Here is a 24,479-nt window from a genome sequence, read left to right as displayed (position 1 = left end):
ACTCCTCCTAGTCCTCTTACTACACATTGTTAATATGTTCAAATTACAGACTGCACAACGCTTTGAGCCAGACGACACTTATGAAGTTAGTCAAGTAACCACTTTACATAAAAAGTAGAGGGAGGCCAAACTCTAAAGGTAGGGCTTCCAAAAACAGTGTGGGTCATTATCGCTGTTCATTCTCCAGGATCAGAGCCATTACCTAAATTAATGATGCCCTGTGCCTGCTGGAGGAGGCGTCATTACTCACCCTGACCCCCAGCTCCACATTCTCGCCCCCATACACCTCCATCCCCTCGTCAAGCAGGCCAATCTCCTCAAAGTACAGCCTGTCCACCACGAAGCAGCCAATCAGAGAAGGGCTCCTACACCATCACACATAGAGTAGATACAAAATTAATATACATGTGTTAGTCTACCTACTGGATACTTTGCTGAGCTAAAGAAAAATAACTTGGAGGCATGAACAAATTAATCAATCAATGTGTATTTCAATGTATTTTCCTGTGTGTTATGTCCTGTTTTTGTCCTACACGAGGACCATTGGAGGACCACATTGGAAATAAGTGATTTTACGCTTTCATGTGTCATCCTCTCAGTATCTTGTACTTAAATATGGTATTTTTTTAACTGTACAAATTGTTTTACCCAAAATAAAATCAATCAATCAATCAATCAAAATAATATTGTGTTCACATGACTTACAGTATATTCTAATACATCTGGATGCTTAATTGGCATTTATACCGTATGTATGCATTTGCCTTGTAAATCAGAAAACCCACTGCATGTTTTAACAGGTGTTATGAAACAACGGCAACCATAACATTCTGCCTGCATACAAAAGCGCTGAAAGAAGCTATATATTCATAAGTCCCCATATTTCTACCTACCTAATAGGAGCGCTGTTGTTGGCCTGGTGCCACCAGGACTTGGGTGGGTTGAGGTAGCGGCACCACAGCTCCCAGTCGAAGCCCTGAGCAGACAGTGGGTACTCTTCAATCTCAAATGTGTCGTATTTGATGTTATCAAATGACGGAGAGATAATGCGTGTTCTGTCCTCCTGAATTCTCATGAGAACAGGCTCAGCCCTTCAAACACATAGTAGAACGCAATTAAGATTGAGTACATGAGAAGCTATCTCAATTACCTACCCCACACATGTAAATGAGGACCATGTGCAATATATAAAAAGGGTGTACAAACCCTGCAATTAGCCTTCTGTAACAACTCCTAAAAAAGATCCAGGGTCCATTGTAACTAAGGGTCCAAAAAATAAAAATAAAATACAAATATGTGTATTTTCATACTAGCACTGACTTTGCTGATAACTACTTTATTGAGGAAAAATGTACTTGCTACGACTGTGATATGTGGTTGTCTCACCCAGCTATCTTAAGATGAATGCACTAATTATAAGTCACTCTGGATAAAAGCGTCTGCTAAATGACAAAAATGTATATGTAAAATATAAGCCACTGGGAAAACAGCAATGTGAGAATAGAGCATAGATGTGTTAATGATTCATACTTCTCCAAATGAGCACAAAAACCAATGCAAACAGTATACAATAATTGTGCAATCATGCTCAGTAATGGCTTGGATTAGCCACATACTGATAGTTACAGGTAGTAACAGGGTGGCAGGTAGCCTAGCGGTTAGAGCATTGGGCCAGTAACCGAAAGATAACTAGTTCGAATACCTGAGCCGAGAAAGTGACAAATCTGTTGATGTGCCCTTGAGCAAGGCACTTAACCCTAGTTTGCTCCAAGGATGCTGTACTACTATGTCTGGCCCTGTAAAACAACACATTTCACTGCACCTATCTAGTATGTGACAATAAAAACAGATTTGTTTGTAGAAGCCAGAAGCTCAGTTGGAAAATGAATCTATTGTATGTATTCTGAACAAACCATGTGCGTAGGCGCTCCTGCCAAGTATTCAGACTGAAACAATGAATCAGCCTGTAGCAAGTGCACATCTAGGTAAAAGCATTCCTGAGGGATGCTATTTGTGCTATGTAGGTTTAATACTGAATCAGCACAGATTAAAAACAGAAATATTTTGGATGCTGTTCAAACCTCCCTGACAGATTTGGGTCAGGCTGTTGAGACCACAATTAGATGGTATGAGAACACTGTCAGAGAAATTATCGCTGTACCCCAGGGAAGTATGGGTAGGGCCTACAGTAGGCCTCACACACTTCCTGCCACACTGTCATCATAGACAACATGCCATGTCAACACACTGGCAACTCTTAGCTATATCTCAGGAGGCAATAGTCTTCAATCAAATGTGGCTTTGAGCATGGCCATAGAGTGCTGTAGCTGAGAATCCATATGATTCACAAATCAGTGTATTGAAGTGTGTTAACGTACTATGTGTGTATGTCATGTGACTCACCAGCCTATGTTGAACTCCACGTGGGCGTCGAACAGGGCCACAACCGGAGCGGTGGCCGCCCTCCACCCACTCACCCTGGAGCGGATTAGACCCTCCTGCTTATCATGGCGCACCACCTTGATGAAGCCGGGCCGCTGGCTGTTGGTGTCAGAGACAAAGTCCTGTAGCTTCTCCTTCAGCTCGTCTAAAGACACAAACGCGGCATGAATACACGCAAACACACACGATTTACACACACACACACAGAATCACACGCACACAAGCATATGCACACACACACAGGTTAATAATGTATTAAACCTTGAGTTTCCTCATAATCTCTGGTGAGGTAAGTAAGAGCTGCTACTGATGATACATAGCCACACCCAATAGACTCCATCTTATCCACCTTGGGGTATTTAAGGGTAGGGGGAGGAAGCCAAAAGCACTCATGCTCCACTGCTTTGATCACTAGACCGAAGAACTTGCCTCCAGTTGTAGGTCTCCACAGGGCTTGCTGTACATGAGGGGATATTGCAATCCTGAAGAATCAGGCTGCAATTCTATCAAAAGCATGAAAGTAAAAGCAGGAATTGGGCACAGTTGGTGTGCTTTTGGCCTCAATACCTTTTCGACTAACCATCAAGTCACTACATCATCAGTTCAATATTATACTTTTGAGTCATGCAAACTGTAGGTTTATGCAAATTAATAGGCCTGAATAAAGATGGTGGCATAGTGCCACAGGCTTGTAAAGTGTTGCTATAGGGGTCAACCAAAGACTTAACCCCTTACACTCATGGGAATTGGCCTATATGTATAGGGCTAAGTTAAAACGTTTCTTCCAGAAGAAATATGGAAAGCATATTGTATGCATAACCATGGTAGCAATTAAAAGGGAACAGTTTGGAGATTATGGGAACATTATTAGACTAAAGGTGAGGACACAACAGTTCACCTGACACAAGACTGAATCCAAACATTACACTGTTGATTTTGTGCATTTTACATTTACTGTGCTTTTTGCCACATTTGTTGATAACGAAATCTGAAAATACTATGGATACATTCAGTAACATGATAAGAATATTCATGGTAAATTTGGGGTAGGTGCAACATAAAACCAAAATGGCCACACACCTTCCCAAAGTGTGCACAGTTCCTAAGTTATTTCAATGCACTTTTATGATGCAAAGAAGTCTTCAACTATAAGGTGTTTTTTATTAGCTTTCCTAGCTGTGCCGTTGAGGATCTAGAGCAAGGGCACTTGTATATATATATATTTTTTAACACAGCCCTACATCCCCGTGTCACGATCGTCGACAGATGCGGACCAAGGCGCAGCGTGATAAGCGTACATACTTTATTTAGTGTACACGACACGAACCAAAACAATAAACAAAACGATACGTGAAGTCCTAGGTTAATAACACAAAACCTTACGGAACAAGATCCCACAAATGACTAGTGAAAACAGGCTGCCTAAGTATGGTTCCCAATCAGAGACAACGAGCTACAGCTGCCTCTGATTGGGAACCACCCTGGCCAACATAGATCTAACCGATCTAGAACGAAAACCATAGCAAACAAAACATAGAAAATCCATACCCTGGCTCAACAATTAAGAGTCCCCAGAGCCAGGGCGTGACAGTACCCCCCCCCCAAAGGCGCGGACTGCGACCGCGCCAACCAAACACAAGAGGGTAGGGGCCGGGTGGGCATTCCGCCTCGGAGGCGGATCCGGCTCCGGGCGTGACCACCACACTCTCTCTACCCCCCCGTTGTGCCCCTGGTCTGGTCTGGCCCCGCTGGCCGGAGCTGGACTGAACACCGGTGGAGCGGATTGCTCTGGCTCCGGCGTGGAGCAGCTGACCGGTGCCGGACCAGGCACCGGTGGACTGACGACGCGCACCACTGGCTTGGTGCGGGGAGCAGGAACGGGCCGGACCGGGCTGACGACGCGCACCACTGGCTTGGTGCGGGGAGCAGGAACGGGCCGGACCGGGCTGACGACGCGCACCATTGGCTTGGTGCGGGGAGCAGGAACGGGCCGGACCGGGCTGACGACGCGCACCATTGGCTTGGTGCGGGGAGCAGGAACGGGCCGGACCAGGCTGACGACGCGCACCATTGGCTTGGTGCGGGGAGCAGGAACGGGCCGGACCGGGCTGGCGACGCGCACCACTGGCTTGGTGCGGGGAGCAGGAACGGGCCGGACCGGGCTGGCGACGCGCACCACTGGCTTGGTGTGGGGAGCAGGAACGGGCTGGACCGGGCTGGCGACGCGCACCACTGGCTTGGTGCGGGGAGCAGGAACAGGCCGGACCGGGCTGGCGACGCGCACCACAGGCTTAGTGCGGGGAGCAGGAACGGGCCTGACCGTACTGGGAACACACACCACTGGCCTTGTGCGGGAATCAGGAACGGGCCGGACCGGACTGGTGACACACACCACTTGCTTGGTGCGAGGAGCGGGACTGGGTTTCCTCATAAACCTCCGCTCCCTCTGCTGCCTAACCAGTTCCTCTCGCCGTGCCTCCACACTCTCCTTCTCCCTCGTGACCAATAGCCCCCGTAACCTGGCGGCCTCCTCTGCTAACCGGCTGAACCACTCTATCGCGGCCTCCTGCTGCCTCGTCGTCCACGGCGTGAGCCCCCCCCTAAAAAATGTTTGGGCTTGTCTCTCCCCCGTGAACATGGCCTCCATGCCTCTCGCCAGACTCTCTCTCCTCTCCTCCCAAGTCCATCCTCTCTCCTCTTCACGCTGCTTGATCCAGTCGTGGTGGGATCTTCTGTCGAAAGGTTTGTGTTGTAACCTACGATTTCACGTATCGTTTGGTTTGTTGTTTTGTTTCGTGTACACTAAATAAAGTATGTACGCTTATCACGCTGCGCCTTGGTCCGCATCTGTCGACGATCGTGACACCCCGCCTTTACACAAATATTGCTGTTGTTTACTCAATCTAAACACAGTCCATTACAAATCAATCTGGGTCAGGTGGACATAATTTGAAAGCTTGTTCTATTGCCAACATGACTAGCTAAATTATAAAATATTATCTTACAGTGTTAGGCTTTCACAAGGCAATTCAGAGAAGCAGATCGTAATTTTTGTGAGTCATGAGTGCATTCAGATGTGCATTCAGATGTGTGGTCTGTGGAAATATTTTCTTCTCAATACAACAAACACAGGCTCATTCTGTTTAGCACACCCCTGGGTATAACGCCATGGCATCTTGTAACTGTACATTAAACATAGTGATCATAAACCACTGTATATTACATTCGTTTTATGATATGTAAATGTCAAGTGCACATTTGGCTTGCTTGTATGACAGCAAAGTGGTATTTATTTAATCCTCAACATCTCATCTTTCAAAATATACAGTCCTCGTAATATACACCATTTCCCTCACTCAAACAACAAAAAAGTTGCAAAAGTTGCCTAATTAGCGGGAGTGGTGGGAGCAACTTTGACCCTTTTCACACTACGACAGATTCTCTAGATGTTTCGAGAGAATACCCTTGGCTATACTGTTTTTAATAATGTGAACTTGCTAACTTTCTACAGCTCTACCGCTACCTTCGGAGGTATCGCACGACACTCGCCCGACAGCTGCCCCCCTTGAAGCAGGGCAGTGTGAACATAATTGTCTCGTTCAGCCCAACACTCCTACAGTATATATGGTAATAGCAGAGCAATAATTTTGAAACCGCTGAAATGTATAGACATTTTCCTAATATTTGAGACTTATTTTATTTCGTTTTTACCTGAAATTGCCTGTTACATTCTGAAATTGCCGACTGCACTGAGTAAAACTATGGAAGCCCATCCCCACCACCAAAATAAATCATGTCAATACTAGATCATACAAAAAGGACATGTTTAAAAAAAAAATTGTGTGGTGATTACAGAGGTCCCAGAGTAAGTAAGTAGCCTTGCACGAGCCTTGGCTTGTGCGAGCTGGAACACCACATAGGAGCAGGAGCCTATCTCCTATTTCTGTAGCGTGAGGCAGCTTGATGTACAAGTAAACCAGAGACGCATCAGGTTCCGTGTCAAGCAGAGACGCATCAGGTTCCATTTTTACAGTCTTTGGTTTGACTCGACCGAGGATCAAACTCCCAACCTTCCAATCTAAGGGCGGACACTCTAATCACAAGGCCACTGGTCCCAGAGTGGTGGGGGGGGGAATAGTTTTCCTGGGGCCCAGTGTTTTTCCTGATCTGGTCATCTAACCAACTCCAGACCCTAGTTGTAGGGTATGACATAGTCATTAATTAGCTGTAAAAAACAGTTTTGTATGGGCTATGATGAGACCAGATTATTTTTCTAATCAGGTCATATGTTTATTTTATTTTTTATTCCTGGAAAAACTCCTGGCCATAGGGAGGATGACAACATACAACTCCTGTCAAACTGCAGCAACATTGTATTTGTTCATATGAATTCTATTTTAAAATTAACAGGGGGGGGGGGGTCCTTTACACAGACAAAGAGACAACAACTGCGATGGGACAGTATAACTAATAACAGGGCTGAGCGCACTGTATGCAGGGTTGCATCGTGTAGGCCTTTGCATCTGTAATTAAAAAGTTATTCATACAGTATGTCATCACTATTGTGTTGATTGTTTAATTCCAGTCAATAATTGTTTTATTAAAAAGGACTAGGTAGCTACCCGAAGATTGAATATAAACCAAATTTGATCAAATTCACATTTTCTCAGAACACAAATAAATGGGCCTATATTAGGCTATAAATGCATACCTTAGGCTATAAATACATGATGTTACCTCGTCGTCTCCCCTGACCAGGCCCAGATGGGATCAGAAGGGATTTAGGCTATCTGCAGTTGTGGTTGTTATAGGCTGTAGTTGATCAGCCTGAAACACATATTAATTGTGCACAAGCTGACAAATCATGAGGCATTTCAATGTATTTATTTTTTGGGGTGGCGGTTATGGGCTTCCATATAAAACAGCTCATCGCTTGTCGCAACTCCCCAGTGAATTTGCTTATATAGTATACCCACGTCTTTAGTCGTAATTTGCTTTTATTTAACTTGTATTTATTCAGGGGAACCATTGTAAATGAGACTAGGGTCAGCAATACAACAATTCAAAATGATCAATAAAAATGTAATACAAATAAAACTACAAATTACAGAATCAACACTACAGCTTCAAACACCACAAATACAATTATTTACATTCAATCCAAACAGTTGCAATTCTCACTAAACACATTCAACATTAAAGTCCTAAACTGGCCTAGAGGCATTTTATCACATGTAGGCCACATTATTTGCATGATATTGATAAAAATTAAGCCTGACAATGTTGTAAGGTAGCCTACTGTACATTTATATTTGTATGAGAGGGGTAGTAGGCCTTATCGTTCATTTTTGATAGGCTAAAGTTACTTGATAAAGACATGCTGTTAGCAACTGTGCTTATGTCTTGAAGCTAAAATGTAATGTGTAGGGAAAGGGGATACCTAGTCAGTTGCACAACTGAATGCATGAGTCAGTGCGGTGCGGGGGGCTGACTTCATCAACTTCCACGTCATCGTCGCCCGGGGAGCAGTTTTGTTGGGGGTTAACTGCCTTGCTTAAGGGCAGAACTGCAGATTTTTCCACCTTGCCGGCTCGAAGTTTCGAACCAGCGACCTTTCGGTTACTGGCCCAACTTATTGTTTGCACATGCTTGTGAATTGTTGCATTATTCAAGAGTGTAATGTGGTTTGGTTACATTTTTCAAACATGTAATCTGGTTAAGATGAAAAGTCGCTTGCATAGTTGAAGAATACTGGTTGTGGCAATAGCCTACTGGGATAGTTCATAGGAATATTTACGGTAAATGTCCATTATCGAGCGCCGAACCCTCTTGCAGCACATGACGTTCCGTTGCTAATGTGAATTGAAAAGTGAATATACATATTATGTAAACTGAAATGTCGTCGCGCTGCCTCTCCTTCAACTTTCGTCAATGAGAAAAGAAAATGTATTGTCGCGCGCGGTGCTCAAGTTCAGAACGAAAGTCATTCAAAACCCATAATAGTCCCCTGTAGCTCAGTTGGTAGAGCATGGTGCTTGCAATGCCAGGGTTGTGGGTTCGTTTCCCACGGGGGGCCAGTATGAAAATGTATGCACTCACTAAGTGTAAGTCGCTCTGGATAAGAGCGTCTGCTAAATGACTAAAATTTTATAATGAGCTGTGAAGACCCTGAGCTCTGACGTCATGCTACTGTGCAGCCACTGCGTTCCAATTAAGGAGCTTATCAGTGTCCAAATCTGCCATTTTCAACTCGTATACGGGTACGAGTGGAAAGGGCTGCTAATCAACATTATGTCAAGCCAAGTCTCCAACTGAAGGAAACATGAGGTCAACCACCTGATATCAACTGATGTCAGCAGACAGATAGTTGTTTCACCTGTGTGCTAACTGGAACTCTGAGGTACCACTGACTTAAAAACCTGAGACATTACAATTCACTCTACAGGACAGGAACTCTTTACATTCAGAGTAATCACACATTGGGAAATAGCAGCCAATGAAATGCCAGCCAATCCAAAGGTTTCAGTCAATTACAAAGAATATTAAATACACTTTAATGACCTGTGTTGTGTAAACCTCCAGAGAAATGCCTACAGTATAAAGAAGATACAGTTAGTTAGACTCTTCCAAAGTGCCCTTGTTCAAGTCTCAGCGTTCTGCTGCATCATTATAAAGTAGAGAGATGTGGTAAATGACTTTGCACACCCCCACCAGGCACCTGCTTGTTTGCATCTGACGTGCCATCAGTCATCTCTCACAATGTTCACCAGATGGTATGACTACAGGCCAGGAACAGAGGGACCCCTAAACACTACAGCTACTGTGCTGTGTATGGCTGGCAGCCATAATCCAATAATCACACATTTCACCATGTGTAACACCACACCAAACAGTCCACCTGGGAGTAATGACTTACTGTAAACACTAATGGATCCACAGAGAATGGGACAGAATGACCAGACAGGACAAGAGGAATCTGCCTCCCTACCAACATTTTTTTAGGTGGTTCCCTTTCAGTCAGTACACTCAGTACAGCACACAGCTATGGGGATTGCGCTCCACCGAGATAGACTGAAGAACCTTTATGAGAAAGCGTTTGTAGCTACCCAGCAAACTGGGAACATTCCTAGAACATTAGCTAAGATTCTCATTAAGTTTTAGTTAGGGTTTTATCTAACATTAGGATGATAACATCCCAAAAGCATTCATTCAAATAATGTTTTTGATAACAACATTTTGTTTTTCTTCAGCAAATGTTTTAAATGAAATATCCTTGGAATGTTCTCCTAACATTCACTAAAATGTTGTGCACAACATATGTAACAACCACCACAGAACATTCCCCAAACATTCTCATTAGGTTTCCAGGTTAGGTAATAACACAAAAAGACAATGTGTTCTGGGAACGTTCTTGCAACATCAGGTGAATGTTTTATACAAACATTGTATAATCATCAGCACAACTGGACAGTGTTTATGTTATGAGAACATTTGCCGCACCCTAACAAATGTTCTGGGAACTTTCACAGAACCAATTGTGGTATTCTGGGTAGACACTGCACAGCTATCAGCTCTCAAGGCTTTATAAGACACTTTGATGGCCATCCTGTTCAGAGGGAAAGCATTGAGTGTCATTATACTCAAAGAGGCATTGATTTCATTACAACCCAAGGAGAGGTAAGTAGAGATTGGAGAGTGTTAGCTCTACTTGGCCATTTTGCTTCCTCATTGTTTCCCATAATGCAGCTGCAGTTCCCCTCAAGCAGCAGTCTCCATTCTAATCTTCTCCCATAGTGAACAGCAGCATACTAAACATTGTCTGAGGGAGTGAAACTCCATGTACTATAGAATCTCACTGAATAAAAAAGCATGAGGTCTCTACTAGACCTAAGAGACTTGTGTTTTCAAGGACAGAACACATTTTCCAGCAAATATAAGAATGATACGTGGAGTAGAATTAGAAAAAAAGTATATGAATCCTACATGATTGAATTCGATTAATTTATAATACAATGGTTACAATTGTTTATAATAACCACTCCATCCCATGCAGTTCAGGTCAAGTAGATTGTGTTCTGAGAAAACCTTTTTTGCTGCCTTGAAGCACAACACCTTGCCCTTGAATTAGTTGTTCTGTTTGGCTGAGCACACTAGTGTTTGGTTTATCCTTGAGCAAAATGTGTCCCTCATCGATCATTGGGGAAAGTTCAATAGCCCAACTGGACGTGCTGTGAATGGTGGTGCTGTTCTATTTCAGAAAATGAGCGTTGGTTACAAGCTGCTAGATGTTTCACAAATTGTGTTAATGCTTTCAGAGTGGCACATATCAGTTCAGTGATGGAATTGGGAGTAGCTAAATGACATTCTCTGTTCAGATCATTCCCTTTATCTGTCTCCTCAGGAAAGCAATTGGCACCTTATGGGCACGTGCTGATGACTTTTCATCAGCCGCATTAACTCATTTAGTCATTTGTTTTATACAATTAATAATTAAGAGATTCAGATGTGTGTGAATTGAGAAAAAGAATGATGAAGTGTAATGGTTTCTAATTAATCATAATAAAGCACATGGAGTTACAAGTTCATTACCCTGGGAACGGCTGATGACCAAGAACATAAATCTTTTATGACTGATATCCTAACTGAAGCTTCCTAAGAAATTCTCATGTTTGAATGTAATAGGCACAGTTATACAGCTAGAGCTGTGGGAATACCCAGCTGTACAAAACTGCAACATCCTCTCTTATTGTAAAGTCATCAAGTGCAAAGTGTTTTTCATATAGATTCAAAGTTCCTTTCATAAAGATTATTCCGTTTTGTAAATATGTGGAAAAAGCTAATGAAGACAACTGCAGAATCATGGACATAATAGGCTGTTATAAAAGCAAATGCACCGTACAGATGTAGGATCTTAATTTGATCACCCTGTTGCAGGATAACTTTCCTTTAAAACGTGTAGTGTATTTGAGGTTTAAAAAGTCTTCTGAAGTTTGTAATTTCCACTTTGAAATTTCAGACTTGATTTTCCCTTACGAAAAATGTATTAACCTCTACAAAAATGTCCATTAATTATAACACACATAATAATTCACATTTCCTGTTGATGCAGGATTATTTTCCTGCTGTAGCAAACCTGCTCAAATTAAGATCCTACATCTGTATAAGAAGCATGATGAATAAGTGATGATATACGGTGAGCTCCAAATGTATTGGGACAGTGACAATTTTGTTGTTGTTTTGGCTCTGTACTCCAGCACTTTAGATTTTAAATGATTCAATAACCGTGAGGGTCGTTTTATTTTTCAATTTTTTAACCCTTTTACTCCCCAATTTCGTGAAATCCCATTGGTAGTTACAGTCTTGTCCCATCGCTGCAACTCTCGTACGGACTCGGGAGAGGTGAAGGTCGAGAGCCATGCGTCCTCCGAAACACAACCCAGCCAAGCCGTACTGCTTTTTGACACACTGCTCGCTTAACCTGGAAGCTAGCCGCACCAATGTGTCGGAGGAAACACCGTACAACTGGTGACAGAAGTCAGCGTGCATGCGCCCGGCCCCCACACGGAGTAGCTAGATCTCGATGGGACAAGGACATCCCGGCCGGCCAAACAATTTGAGGGTATTTTCATCCATATCGAGTGAACCGTTTAGAAATTACAGCATTTTTTGTGCATAGTCCCCCCATTTTAGGGGAACAAAAGTATTGGGACAAATTCACTTACAGTACTGTCAAAAGTTTGGACACACCTACTCATTCAAGGGTTTTTCTTTATTTTTGCTATTTTCTACATTGTAGAATAATAGTGAAGACATCAAAACTATGAAATAACACATATGGAATCATGTAGTAACCAGAAAAGTGTTAAACAAATCAAAATATATTTTACAGTGAGGGAAAAAAGTATTTGATCCCCTGCTTATTTTGTACGTTTGCCTACTGACAAAGACATGATCAGTCTATAATTTTAATGGTAGGTTTATTTGAACAGTGAGAGACAGAATAACAACAAAAAAATCCAGAAAAACGGATGTCAAAAATGTTAGAAATTGATTTGCATTTTAATGAGGGAAATAAGTATTTGACCGCTCTGCAAAACATGACTTAGTACTTGGTGGCAAAACCCTTGTTGGCAATCACAGAGGTCAGACCTTTCTTGTAGTTGGCCACCAGGTTTGCCCACATCTCAGGAGGGATTTTGTCCCACTCTTTGCATATCTTCTCCAAGTCATTAAGGTTTCGAGGCTGACGTTTGGCAACTCAAATCTTCAGCTCCCTCCACAGATTTTCTATGGGATTAAGGTCTGGAGACTGGCTAGGCCACTCCAGGACCTTAATGTGCTTCTTCTTGAGCCACTCCTTTGTTGCATTGGCCGTGTGTTTGGGTCATTGTCATGCTGGAATACCCATCCACGACCCATTTTCAATGCCCTGGCTGAGGGAAGGAAGTTCTCACCCAAGATTTGACGGTACATGGCCCTGTCCATCGTCCCTTTGATGCGGTGAAGCTCTCCTGTCCCCTTAGCAGAAAAACACCCCCAAAGCATAATGTTTCCACCTCCATGTTTGACGGTGGGGATGGTGTTCTTGGGGTCATAGGCAGCATTCCTCCTCCTCCAAACACGGCGAGTTGAGTTGATGCCAAAGAGCTCCATTTTGGTCTCATCTGACCACAACACTTTCACCCAGTTCTCCTCTGAATCATTCAGATGTTTATTGGCAAACTTCAGACGGGCATGTATATGTGCTTTCTTGAGCAGGGGGACCTTGCGGGCGCTGCAGGATTTCAGTCCTTCACGGCGTAGAGTGTTACCAATTGTTTCTTGGTGACTATGGTCTCAGCTGCCTTGAGATCATTGATAAGATCCTCCCGTGTAGTTCTGGGCTGATTCCTCACCGTTCTCATGATCATTGCAACTCCACAAGGTGAGATCTTGCATGGAGCCCAGGCCGAAGGAGATTGACAGTTCTTTTGTGTTTCTTCCATTTGCGAATAATCGCACCAACTGTTGTCACCTTCTCACCAAGCTGCTTGGTGATGGTCTTGTAGCCAATTCCAGCCTTGTGTAGGTCTACAATCTTGTCCCTGACATCCTTGGAGTGCTCTTTGGTCTTGGCCATGGTGGAGAGTTTGGAATCTGATTGATTAATTGCTTCTGTGGACAGGTGTCTTTTATACAGGTAACAAGATGAGATTAGGATCACTCCTTTTAAGAGTGTGCTCCTAATCTCAGCTCGTTACCTGTATAAAAGACACCTGGGAGCCAGAAATCTTTCTGATTGAGAGGGGGTCAAATATTTATTTCCCTCATTAAAATGCAAATCAATTTATAACATTTCTGACATGCGTTTTTCTGGATTTTTGTTGTTGTTATTCTGTCTCTCACTGTTCAAATAAACCTACCATTAAAATTATCGACTGATAATTTCTTTGTCAGTGGGCAAACGTACAAAATCAGCAGGGGATCAAATACTTCTTTCCCTCACTGTATATTTGAGATTCTTCAAATAGCCACCCTTTGCCTTGATGACAGCTTTGCACACTCTTGGCATTCTCTCAACCAGCTTCACCTGGAATTATTTTCCAACAGTCTTGAAGGAGTTCCCACATATGCTTAGCACTTGTTAGCTGCTTTTCCTTCACTCTGCCATCCGACTCATCCCAAACCATAGCAATTGGGTTGAGGTCGGGGGATTGTGGAGGCCAGGTCATCTGATGCAGCACTCCATCACTCACCTTCTTGGTAAAATAGCCCTTACACAGCCTGGAGGTTATTCTGTTTTCCTGTTGAAAAACAAATGATAGTCCCACTAAGCCCAAACCAGATGGGATGGCGTATCGCTAAAGAATGCTGTGGATAAGAGCGTCTGTAAATTACAAAAATGTACATGTAAATGTAGCCATGCTGGTTAAGTGTGCCTTGAATTCTAAATAGATCACAGACAGTGTCACCAGCAAAGCACACTTACACCATAACACCTCCTCCTCCATGCTTTACGGTAGGAACTACACATGCGGAGATCATCCATTCACCCACACCGCATCTCACAAAGACACGGCGGTTGGAACCAAAAATCTCCAATTTGGACTCCAGACCAAAGGACAAATTTCCACCAGTCTAATGTCCATTGCTTGTGTCCTTTAGTAGTGGTTTCTTTGCAGCAATTCGACCATGAAGGCCTGATTCACACAGTCCCCTCTGAACAGTTGATGTTGAGATGTGTCTGTGACTTGAACTCTGTGAAGCATTTATTTGGGTTGCAATTTCTGAGGCCGGTAACTCTAATGAACTTATCCTCTGCAGCAGAGGTAACTCTGGGTCTTCCATTCCTGTGGTGGTCCTCATGAGAGCCAGTTTCATCATAGCACTTGATGATTTTTGCGACTGCACTTGAAGAAACTTTCAAAGCTCTTGAAATGTTCCGTATTGACTGTCTTAAAGTAATGATGGACTGTCGTTTCTCTTTGCTTATTTGAGCTGTTCTTGCCATAATATGGACTTGGTCTTTTACCAAATAGGGCTACCTTGTCACAACACAACTGATTGGCTCAAATGCATTAAGAAGGAAAGAAATTCCACAAATTAACTTTTAAGAAGGCACACCTGTTAATTGAAATGCATTCCAGGTGACTACCTCATGAAGCTGGTTGAGAGAATGCCAAGAGTGTGCAAAGCTGTCATCAAGGCAAAGGGTGGCTACTATGAAGAATCTCAAATATAAAATATATTTTGATTTGTTTAACACTTTTTCGGTTACTACATGATTCCATATGTGTTATTTCATAGTTGTGATGTCTTCACTATTGTTCTACAATGTAAAAAATAGTAAAAATTAAGAAAAACCCTTGAATGAGTAGGTGTGTCCAAACTTTTGACTGGTAGTGTATATGTTTATTAAAGTAGACAAAAGTTTAGTATTTGGTCCCATTTTCCTAGCACGCAATGATTACATCAAGCTTGTGACTCTACAAACTTGTTGGATGCATTTGCTGTTGTTATTTTTTATTTTTTAGATTATTTTGTGCCCAATAGAAATTAATGGTAAATCATGTATTGTGTCATTTTGGAGTCACTTTTATTGTAAATAAGAATAGAATATGTTTCTAAACACTTCTACATTAACGTGGATGCCACCATGACTACGGACTGTCCTGAATGAATTGTGAATAATAATGAGTGAGAAAGTTAGAGATGCACAAATATCATACCCCCAAAACATGCTAACCTCTCACCATTACAATAACAGGGGAGGTTAGAAATTTGGTGGGGTATGATATTTATGCCTCTGTAGATTTCTAAACGGCTCACCCGATATGGATGAAAATACCCTCAAATTAAAGCTGACAGTCTGCACTTTAACCTCATAGTCATTGTATAATTTCAAATCCAAACTGCTACAGAGCCAAAACAACAACAAATGTATCACTGTCCCAATACTTTTGGAACTCACTGTATCATTATGCCGTTTCCTATATTCAAAATGTGTCTTTCGAAATCGGGCATAGCTGAGGAGCTTATAATCCAGGGGGGATGGACCCAATCCTTGTTGTTTAGTCACAGTCTCTGTATGTATTGTAGCTATGAGCTGGGAGTTGGAGAGACACAGAGGCTGCCGTCCATCACTCAAAATGAGCCTGGGTTGGCAACTCTGTCAGGGCTGTGAATGTAATACATGAACAAATCCTCGTCACTCTGCCCAGACCAAGAGAGAGTGATGGAAAGAGAAAAGAGAGAGAGCGAGAGAGCGAGAGAGTGAGAGAGCGAGAGACAGAGAGAGAGAGAGAGAGAGAGAGAGAGAGAGAGAGAGAGAGAGAGAGAGAGAGAGAGAGAGAGAGAGAGAGAGAGAGAGAGAGAGAGAGAGAGAGAGAGAGAGAGAGAGAAAGAGAGAAAAGGCGAATGAAAGAGAAACAAATAGATATAAAAGAGGGGTAGATGGGTCCTCATTGCCTGTTCGTAAGGATAATCATTTAGAAACTCACTCTGTGATACAACCCTGTCAGATGACCTCATGCTGAAATGAATACAGAGAAATACACAAGATGACAGGTTCAACTAAGGACTGACAACATTCCAAACAATATAAGTTCTGCTGCTTACAATTATCCTTAAATACAGTAGAGTGTAGCACAATGTTGAAACACTGGGCAGTCCTTGGCAGCCATTCCAAATTCTGCCTGGCTTGCTATGAAATCTTGAGCCTTCCTCCAATCAGTCAGGTGATTGGACACCTGTCAGAGTCCCTGTGGCATGGAGACATGTCTTCCTCAGGCCGGGGACATCATCCAATCAGCCAGATAAATTGGGCCTTCTTTCCCTCAATGGTCACAGTGTCTCCTGCATGCTAATGCTGGGTGGAGGTGGAGGTGAACTCTCTGCAGACAGAGATTCCCATTATGATGCTCCTGGTGCTGGAGGACAGCAGCTAGATGGTGACCCCCTGAAACAGCCTCGGCAGCACCACGGGTCAACAGGCTGACAACATTTAGTAGAGATAAGATTAGCAATCATGGCGATAATGATAAGGGTAAATCTATCAGAGTGAATCTGACAGAATGCTCTGGCAAACAGGTTGCAATGCCATTAGCAAAATGTCACGGCGTGACTAGCTTTCCTGAGGGACCTCAGGGGCTGCTCTCTGCCTCCCAATTACGTGATAAAATCAAAGCCTCCATGGGACACGGTAATCCACTTGAGCTGAGAGAGGACGGCAACAACCTTTGGATTTTCACCTCACTTAGGGGGGAAACAGATGGCATCTCCAGATAGGGGCACTCAGCCTACCCCCCGTACCCAGGTAATAATGGACTGTCCCATGAGGCTGACAACTCGCTGAGGCAATAAAGTGTGCCTCAGGTACCTAGGGTTTAGCAGAAGGGTGCAGGAGGTTGAGTGCTCAGCAGGATAGAGAGGAGAGAAGAGACAAGGGAGAAAAGGAAAGAGGGGTATCTTTAAATGAGTTCTTATCCCAGCAGGGAGAGTATGAGGTTCTTTTGGCTGACCCAACCCACTGACCCACCCAACAGCATTCTCTACAATCAGCAGTCTGCACCAACTGATACCTGGCCTTATTGACTTTTAGTGATATAGTCCTGCACAAACTCTACAACAGTGGGATGTTTGCCTACATCTCACAGCTGGCTTAATCTTTAATCAGCCTTCCCCTCCACACCAGACTGTGTGACGGTGGCCATTAGTAACAGTAGACACAGGTCGCTCACAGATACGGCAGCGCTGTCTTAAAAGACTGTGTGCTTGTGGTGGGACTCCATAGGCTCAGCTGGTGTTCTTCTTTTAAACCAGGCACAGTTTGAGACAGATCTCAGAACCAGTGGGCTCACAGAGCTGGGAGGCCATAATCACGACGAGACAAATTCAAAATACTTAATTACCTCTCCGGATGGTAATCTACAGGCAGATCTCCCTGCTTTTCCTGCTAATTAGTATTCTTCCACCTATCCTTTAAATCCAGTTAGCACATCCCCTAATTAAGGACATTAAAGAGCTAGATTATAGAAAGAGAGTCTACGGGAAACAAAGGGGTAATTACTAAGATTGGAAGATAAACTGATAAACTGGAGGCCACCAGGAGCGAAAGAAAAGTACCACCGCTCAAGTTCTCAAATGAAAAGGCAATCAAACAAAATATGAGCAAGCTATGGCTGCTTCAGACAAAACACTTTGTTGCAATACACTTTAATTATGGGTAATTTCAGTTATATACAGTCTAATGATACTCACCGTTGTCACTGTTGTCATCAACCAGGATGATCTCTTTGAGGAGGTGGGAGGGGGTCCTGTGCATTGCAGAGTGGATGGAACGCAGGATGACGGACAAGGCCTCATTCACAAAGATAAACACGATGCTCACTTGAGGGAGGTTAGAGGGATACGTGATGTTTTTACACCTGGGAAGAAAATAGACCTGTTGTGAGTGGAGTGTGGAAAGAATGGACCTGGTTTAGAGAAGTGGACATTCTAGCTATATTAAAAAGATCTGGCTGTTTCTCAGACGCCTGGGCAATTTGTGGTCTCAATGTTGAGGTGGTTGTTATGTTAATGTCCCTGGCAGACTTCTAAACCCAACAGTAGATGTGACAGTAACAATACAATATGTGTATTTCAGTGTGATCCAGATAAAAGCATCTGTGAAGCAAACAATTGGATAAGATATGACACTTTTCACAATGTATCTTTATTGTGTGAGAACCACAGATAGACAGAGAGGGGGAGTGAGGGTATTTTATGCACCTACTGGGTAGACAAGAGATGGTAATTATGGGAGATAAAATTGCACCCCACTGTTTTGAAGTAACACTTTCGTCCTCTGTTGCCTGTCAAAACAGTGAGGGCTTGAGTCAAATGCAGAGGCATATTCTCAACATGAAAACCCACTAGGCAGCTTTGTTTTTTATGCGTATGTACACTGTCAAACAAGTGGGGACTCTAATGTGTGCTCTTCCGTATAGTCTGTATCCAAAACTATCACAACTAGTGTGTTATAGTCAGACCATAGTGAAATCAGACAGTCTGGATATGAAGTTCCTGTTAGCCCCTGGGCAGCTGGTATGACTTGGGGGGACAGCAGAAGTTTAAGTGGGTGATATTCTCAGTGATTTTCTGTGCTTTATTAGGAGAGCTCAGCTTACCCATCAGGTCTGAGGTCTGGGATGGCTCTGTCAAGGGAGAGGCGGTCACTGAGGTAGCCGTTGTAGCCATAATACTGGAACATCTTCAGGGCCACCCTGCGGCTGTCAGCGCTCAGCTCCTGACCCCAGTGGGCAAACAGGGACGAGTCAGAAAACGATTTGTCTCCTAGAACATCCTCTCCTTTCAGGGGGGTTTCTGTGCGAGCCAGAGAGAGAGAAAAAGCTAGAATATTTGTATAAGCCAGCCAGCCACACATAGTCCCTGCCTGTTACTGAGGGTGCATGAGAGGTAAGAGGAACGCTTCAATAACAAGGTCATTGTAACTGCCGTTAGGACACTTGGTAGAGCTCTTACATTAATACATTAATTGATGTTACACTGCTTATGTCCACACAGCTATCACACCTTAGAAAGCAGTAACAATATTCATATCCATATACAATTCTAATTGTTGAGTAAATAATTGTATAGTATTACATTCATATACAATGAGAGAAAATAGACTATCCATTTATACAACTTTTCAAGATAATAGATTTCCATGGTCACTGAGAAAGATGTAGTCAAGCATTGTGATGTGAGCCCTCGCAGAACGCAGCCACGGGCTAGTGGTTTGTAAACCAAAGACACATTTAACGAAGTCGATAGAAATGAAGGCTCCAGTGAGCATGACAAAGTGAAACATTAAAGCTGTCAAACAGACTCGGCGTTTGTACATGTGATTACAGTGTTTACTCCTGGAATCCAATTGAATTTAAATAGATCCTGTGTCCTTCCTCTATGACTCACAGCCACACACAGTATGCCCCAGGGCTGTCATTTAATGCACTCATTCCTTTAAATCCCAGTGTGGAGGGATTCTACACTGTCAGAGTGAGGATAGAATGATACATCTTAAAGCTCTGTAAAGCTCTGCAGTGTGATTTGAATGTGACATTGTTGTACAGCTCCATGACATTTATGATCGCTGTGAAGACACAAGGAAAAAAGAGTCAATATATTTGTGCAAATCTTGAATGTCACTTCATCATAAATTACTCTAAAGGGGATCAGTGGAAAAGGTTATTTTACGATGGTTCAGTGTCTATCTAGGAGCTTTCAATGGATCCAGAATGATCCTAGAGAAAACTGCAGAAAATCAAGCTGAAGTGCTGTAGGTTTTCAATCTGCTCATTTTGTTCTGGCTGCTGTGATGACCTTAAGCCTACAAGGTCTCCTATTTCTTCTCAAACACACATCTCACATGGTGACCACAGTGGGGCTCAAGTTTACCAGGAGGACAGTCTTTGTTTAAGGGGTTTAGCCAATACCTTGTAACACAGGGGAGTTGGGAATGTCACTGAGTAGTCATTGGTTTCTATACACAAAACAAGGCAGAGTGTGTAAGGCCATTGTAACTTAGACCAGTAAGGAAACTGAGACTGTGGGGTCAGAGAGGTCCCTGGGCTGAATGAAAACCTGGTCTGTCAGATGTGGGCATGTGATATGATGCACACTCCCCAGACAACTACATGAAGGAAAAATAAGGTAATTCATATGCAAATGTAACTATTATACAGTGTTTTATTCAGAAACCTGGGTAACAACATACTGTAAGAAAAAAATGAGATACTTAAAATGAAAGCAAACAAAATGTCAATGGGCCAACGGATCTAGATTGCCTCCAGGTATTTCCAGTTCAACTCAGCAGACTAAAACAATTGCTCTGACAAGCCAAATAAAATTTCCCCTAACATGAGGTCATATTAAAAAAAATCGGGTGAGAATTAGACTAGAGTTGAAACTTGAAACAACAGCACTATGAGAATCGGTTTGATGGCAGCACGACAATGAACCATTACCCTTTCACAGAAACCCACTGTTACTGATTAAAAGAAAATGAAGCTAGACAGTAGGTAAAAATCTTTTCCATTTCTTTTCCAGGTATAAAAAATGTGATGTGTTTTCCAAACCATGAATAGTCAAACATTAACAAGTAATGCTATTGTTATACATCCAACAAATTCAGAAGGAAATACATGTGATTTTAATGAATTGTCTAAAACTCAAAATAAACATAGCAGATGGTTGATTATTGTTCACCTCAGATTGAATGGTATACTGTCTGAGAAAGGAAACACTACCTCCAATAGCCTGTCTATGTCCTCTGTATAGCTTGGTAAAGGTCTCTATCAGGAACAGGAGGTTGCTGAGGGGAGAACGGCTCTTAATAATGGCTGGAACGGAGCATGTGTTTGATGTACATGTATTTGATACCATTCCACTAATTCCGCTCCAGTCATTAACATGAGCCCGTTCTCCCCAATTAAGGTGCCATCAACCTCCTGTGCTATCAGGAACACAGTGCTGCATCATAAATCAGTGCAGCATCTCTGCCTTTGCTAGCCTGCTATGGTGACAAAGTATAGCATTTAATCTTATTACTTGAGTCAGTGGTATGCATGCAGAGCGGCATTGGACTTTCCTATGAAACAAACAACCTTGTTCTCAATACTAATAGTATCTACTGTAAGTACTGTATATGGTCACATGCTATATGGTCACATGCTAATTAGAGAGAACATGGTGAAATATGGTGTAAGATTATGAATAATCACGAGAGACGCTTGAACAATGGAGGAGATGGCTGCCGTTTTACGGGCTCCTAACCGATTGTGCTATTGTGTGTGTTTTTTCGCGTTATTTGTAACTTATTTTGTACATAATGTTTCTGCCACTGTCTTATGACCGAAAATAGCTTCTGGATATCAGGACAGCGATTACTCACCTCGTACTGGACTAAGATTTGTTCTTTAATGAGTCGGACGCGAAGGATTTACTTCAGACACCCGACGAGGCCCAAATCCCAGTCATTCGCAGGAGAAAGAGACAGAGATATCGGGGACGTAGGTCGGGGTGCTTGTAAGGATCCGACGGCGAGTGGGTAATCTGCCTCTACCATCAGTCCTATTAGCCAACGTACAATCATTGGATAACAAACTAGATGAGCTACGAGCACGAATATCCTACCAACGGGACATTAAAAACTGTAATATCTTATGTTTCACCGAGTCGTGGCTGAACGAAGACATTGATAACATACAGCCACCTCCGGGAAGACAAGGGGTGGCGGTCTGTGTATATTTGTAAACAACAGCTGGTGCACTAAATCTAATATTATGGAAATCTCACGGTTTTGCTCGCCTGAGGTAGAGTATCTCATGATAAGCTGTAGACCACAATATTTATCAAGAGAGTTTTCATCTAATTTATATTTTTTGTAGCTGTCTATTTACCACCACAAACCGATGCTGGCACTAAGACCGCACTCAATGAGCTGTATAAGGCCATAAGCAAAAAGGAAAACGCTCATCCAGAGGCGGCGCTCCTAGTAGCCGGGGACTTTAATGCAGGGAACCTTAAATCCGTTTTACCTCATTTCTACCAGCATGTTAAATGTGCAACCAGAGGAAAAAAAAACTCTAGACCACCTTTACTCCACACACAGAGACTCATACAAAGCTTTCCCTCACCCTCCATTTGGCAAATCTGACCATAATTCTATCCTCCTGATTCCTGCTTGAAAGAAAAAACTAAAGCAGGAAGCACCAGTGACTCGGTCAATAAAGAAATGGTCAGATGACGCAGATGCTAAGCTACAGGAATATTTTGCTAGCACAGACTGGAATATGTTCCGGGATTCATCCGATGGCATTGAGGAGTACACCACATCAATCACTGGCTTCATCTATAAGTGCATCGATGACGTCGTCCCCACAGTGACCATACGTACATACCCAAACCAGAAGCCATGGATTACAGGCAACATCTGCACTGAGCTAAAGGGTAGAGCTGCCGCTTTCAAGGAGCGGGACTCTAACACCGACACTTATAAGAAATCCCGCTATGCCCTCCGCCGAACCATCAAACAGGCAAAGCGTCAATACAGGACTAAGATTGAATCATACTACACCGGCTCCGACGCTCGTCGGATGTGGCAGGGCTTGAAAACTATTCCAGACAACAAAGGGAAGCACAGCCGCGAGCTGCCCAGTGACACAAGCCTACCAGACGAGCTAAATTACTTCTATGCTCGCTTCGAGGCAAGCAACACTGAAGCATGCATGAGAGCATCAGCTGTTCCGGACGACTGTGTGATCACGCTCTCCGTAGCCGATGTGAGTAAGCCCTTTAAACAGGTCAACATTCACAAGGTCGCAGGGCCAAATGGATTACCAGGACGTGTATTCCGAGCATGCGCTGACCAACTTGCAAGTGTCTTCACTGACATTTTCAACCTGTCCCTGACTGAGTCTGTAATACCAACATGTTTCATGCAGACCACCATAGTCCCTGTGCCCAAGAACACTAAGGTAACCTGCCTAAATGACTACAGACCCGTAACAATCACATCAGTAGCCATGAAGTGCTTTGAAAGGCTGGTCATGGCTCACATCAACACCATTATCCCAGAAACCCTAGATCCAGTCCAATTTGCATACTGCCCCAACAGATCCACAGATGATGCAATCTCTATTGCACTCCACACTGCCCTTTCCCACCTGGACAAAAGCTACGTGAGAATGCTATTCATTGACTACAGCTCAGCGTTCAACACCATAGTGCCCTCAAAGCTCATCACTAAGCTAAGGACCCTGGGACTAAACACCTCCCTCTGCAACTGGATCTTGGACTTCCTGATGGGCCGCCCCCAGGTGGTAAGGGTAGGTAACAACACATCTGCCACGCTGATCCTCAACACGGGGGCCCCTCAGGGGTGCGTGCTCAGTCCCCTCCTGTACTCCCTGTTCACCCATGACTGCATGGCCAGGCACGAATCCAACACCATCATTAAGTTTGCCGACAACACAACAGTGGTAGGCCTGATCACCGTCAACGATGAGACAGCCTATAGGGAGGAGGTCAGCGACCTGGCCGTGTGGTGCCAGGATAACAACCTCTCCCTCAACATGATCAAGACAAAAGAGATGATTGTGGACTACAGGAAAAGGAGGACCGAGCACGCCCCCATTCTCATCGACGGAGCAGGTTGAGAGCTTCAAGTTCCTTGGTGTCCACATCACCAAAAAACTATCATGGTCCAAACACACCAAGACAGAGAGAACGACAAGCCTATTCCCCCTCAGGTTTGGCATGGGTCCTCAGATCCTCAATGAGTTCTACATCTGCACCATCGAGAGTATCCTGACTGGTTGCATCACTGCCTGGTATGGCAACTGCTCGGCCTCCGACCGCAAGGCACTACAGAGGGTAGTGCGTACGGCCCAGTACATCACTGGGGCCAAGCTTCCTGCCATCCAGGACCTCTATACCAGGTGGTGTCAGAGGAAGGCCCTAAAAATTGTCAAAGACTCCAGCCGCCCTAGTCATAGACTGTTCTCTCTGCTACC

General features: G+C 43.5%; 1 protein-coding gene across 1 annotated transcript in view; it reads right to left on the bottom strand.

The window, feature by feature from the left end:
* Positions 1–24,479, bottom strand: part of LOC121555727 (polypeptide N-acetylgalactosaminyltransferase 18) — a 102,845-nt gene that overhangs the window by 48,099 nt on the left and 30,267 nt on the right. Inside the window, exons 2-6 of the mRNA XM_045213827.1 lie at positions 19,089–19,284; positions 18,181–18,347; positions 2,404–2,587; positions 894–1,091; positions 251–365 (exon numbers count right to left, since the gene is read on the bottom strand). Coding sequence (XP_045069762.1) covers positions 251–365; positions 894–1,091; positions 2,404–2,587; positions 18,181–18,347; positions 19,089–19,284 — 860 coding nt within the window. The remainder of the gene's footprint in view (positions 1–250; positions 366–893; positions 1,092–2,403; positions 2,588–18,180; positions 18,348–19,088; positions 19,285–24,479) is intronic.

Source organism: Coregonus clupeaformis, unplaced genomic scaffold, assembly GCF_020615455.1.
Source record: "Coregonus clupeaformis isolate EN_2021a unplaced genomic scaffold, ASM2061545v1 scaf0159, whole genome shotgun sequence".
Taxonomy (NCBI): domain Eukaryota; kingdom Metazoa; phylum Chordata; class Actinopteri; order Salmoniformes; family Salmonidae; genus Coregonus; species Coregonus clupeaformis.
Note: the sequence above shows the minus strand (reverse complement) of the source record. Positions and strands in the feature narration are given on the sequence as shown.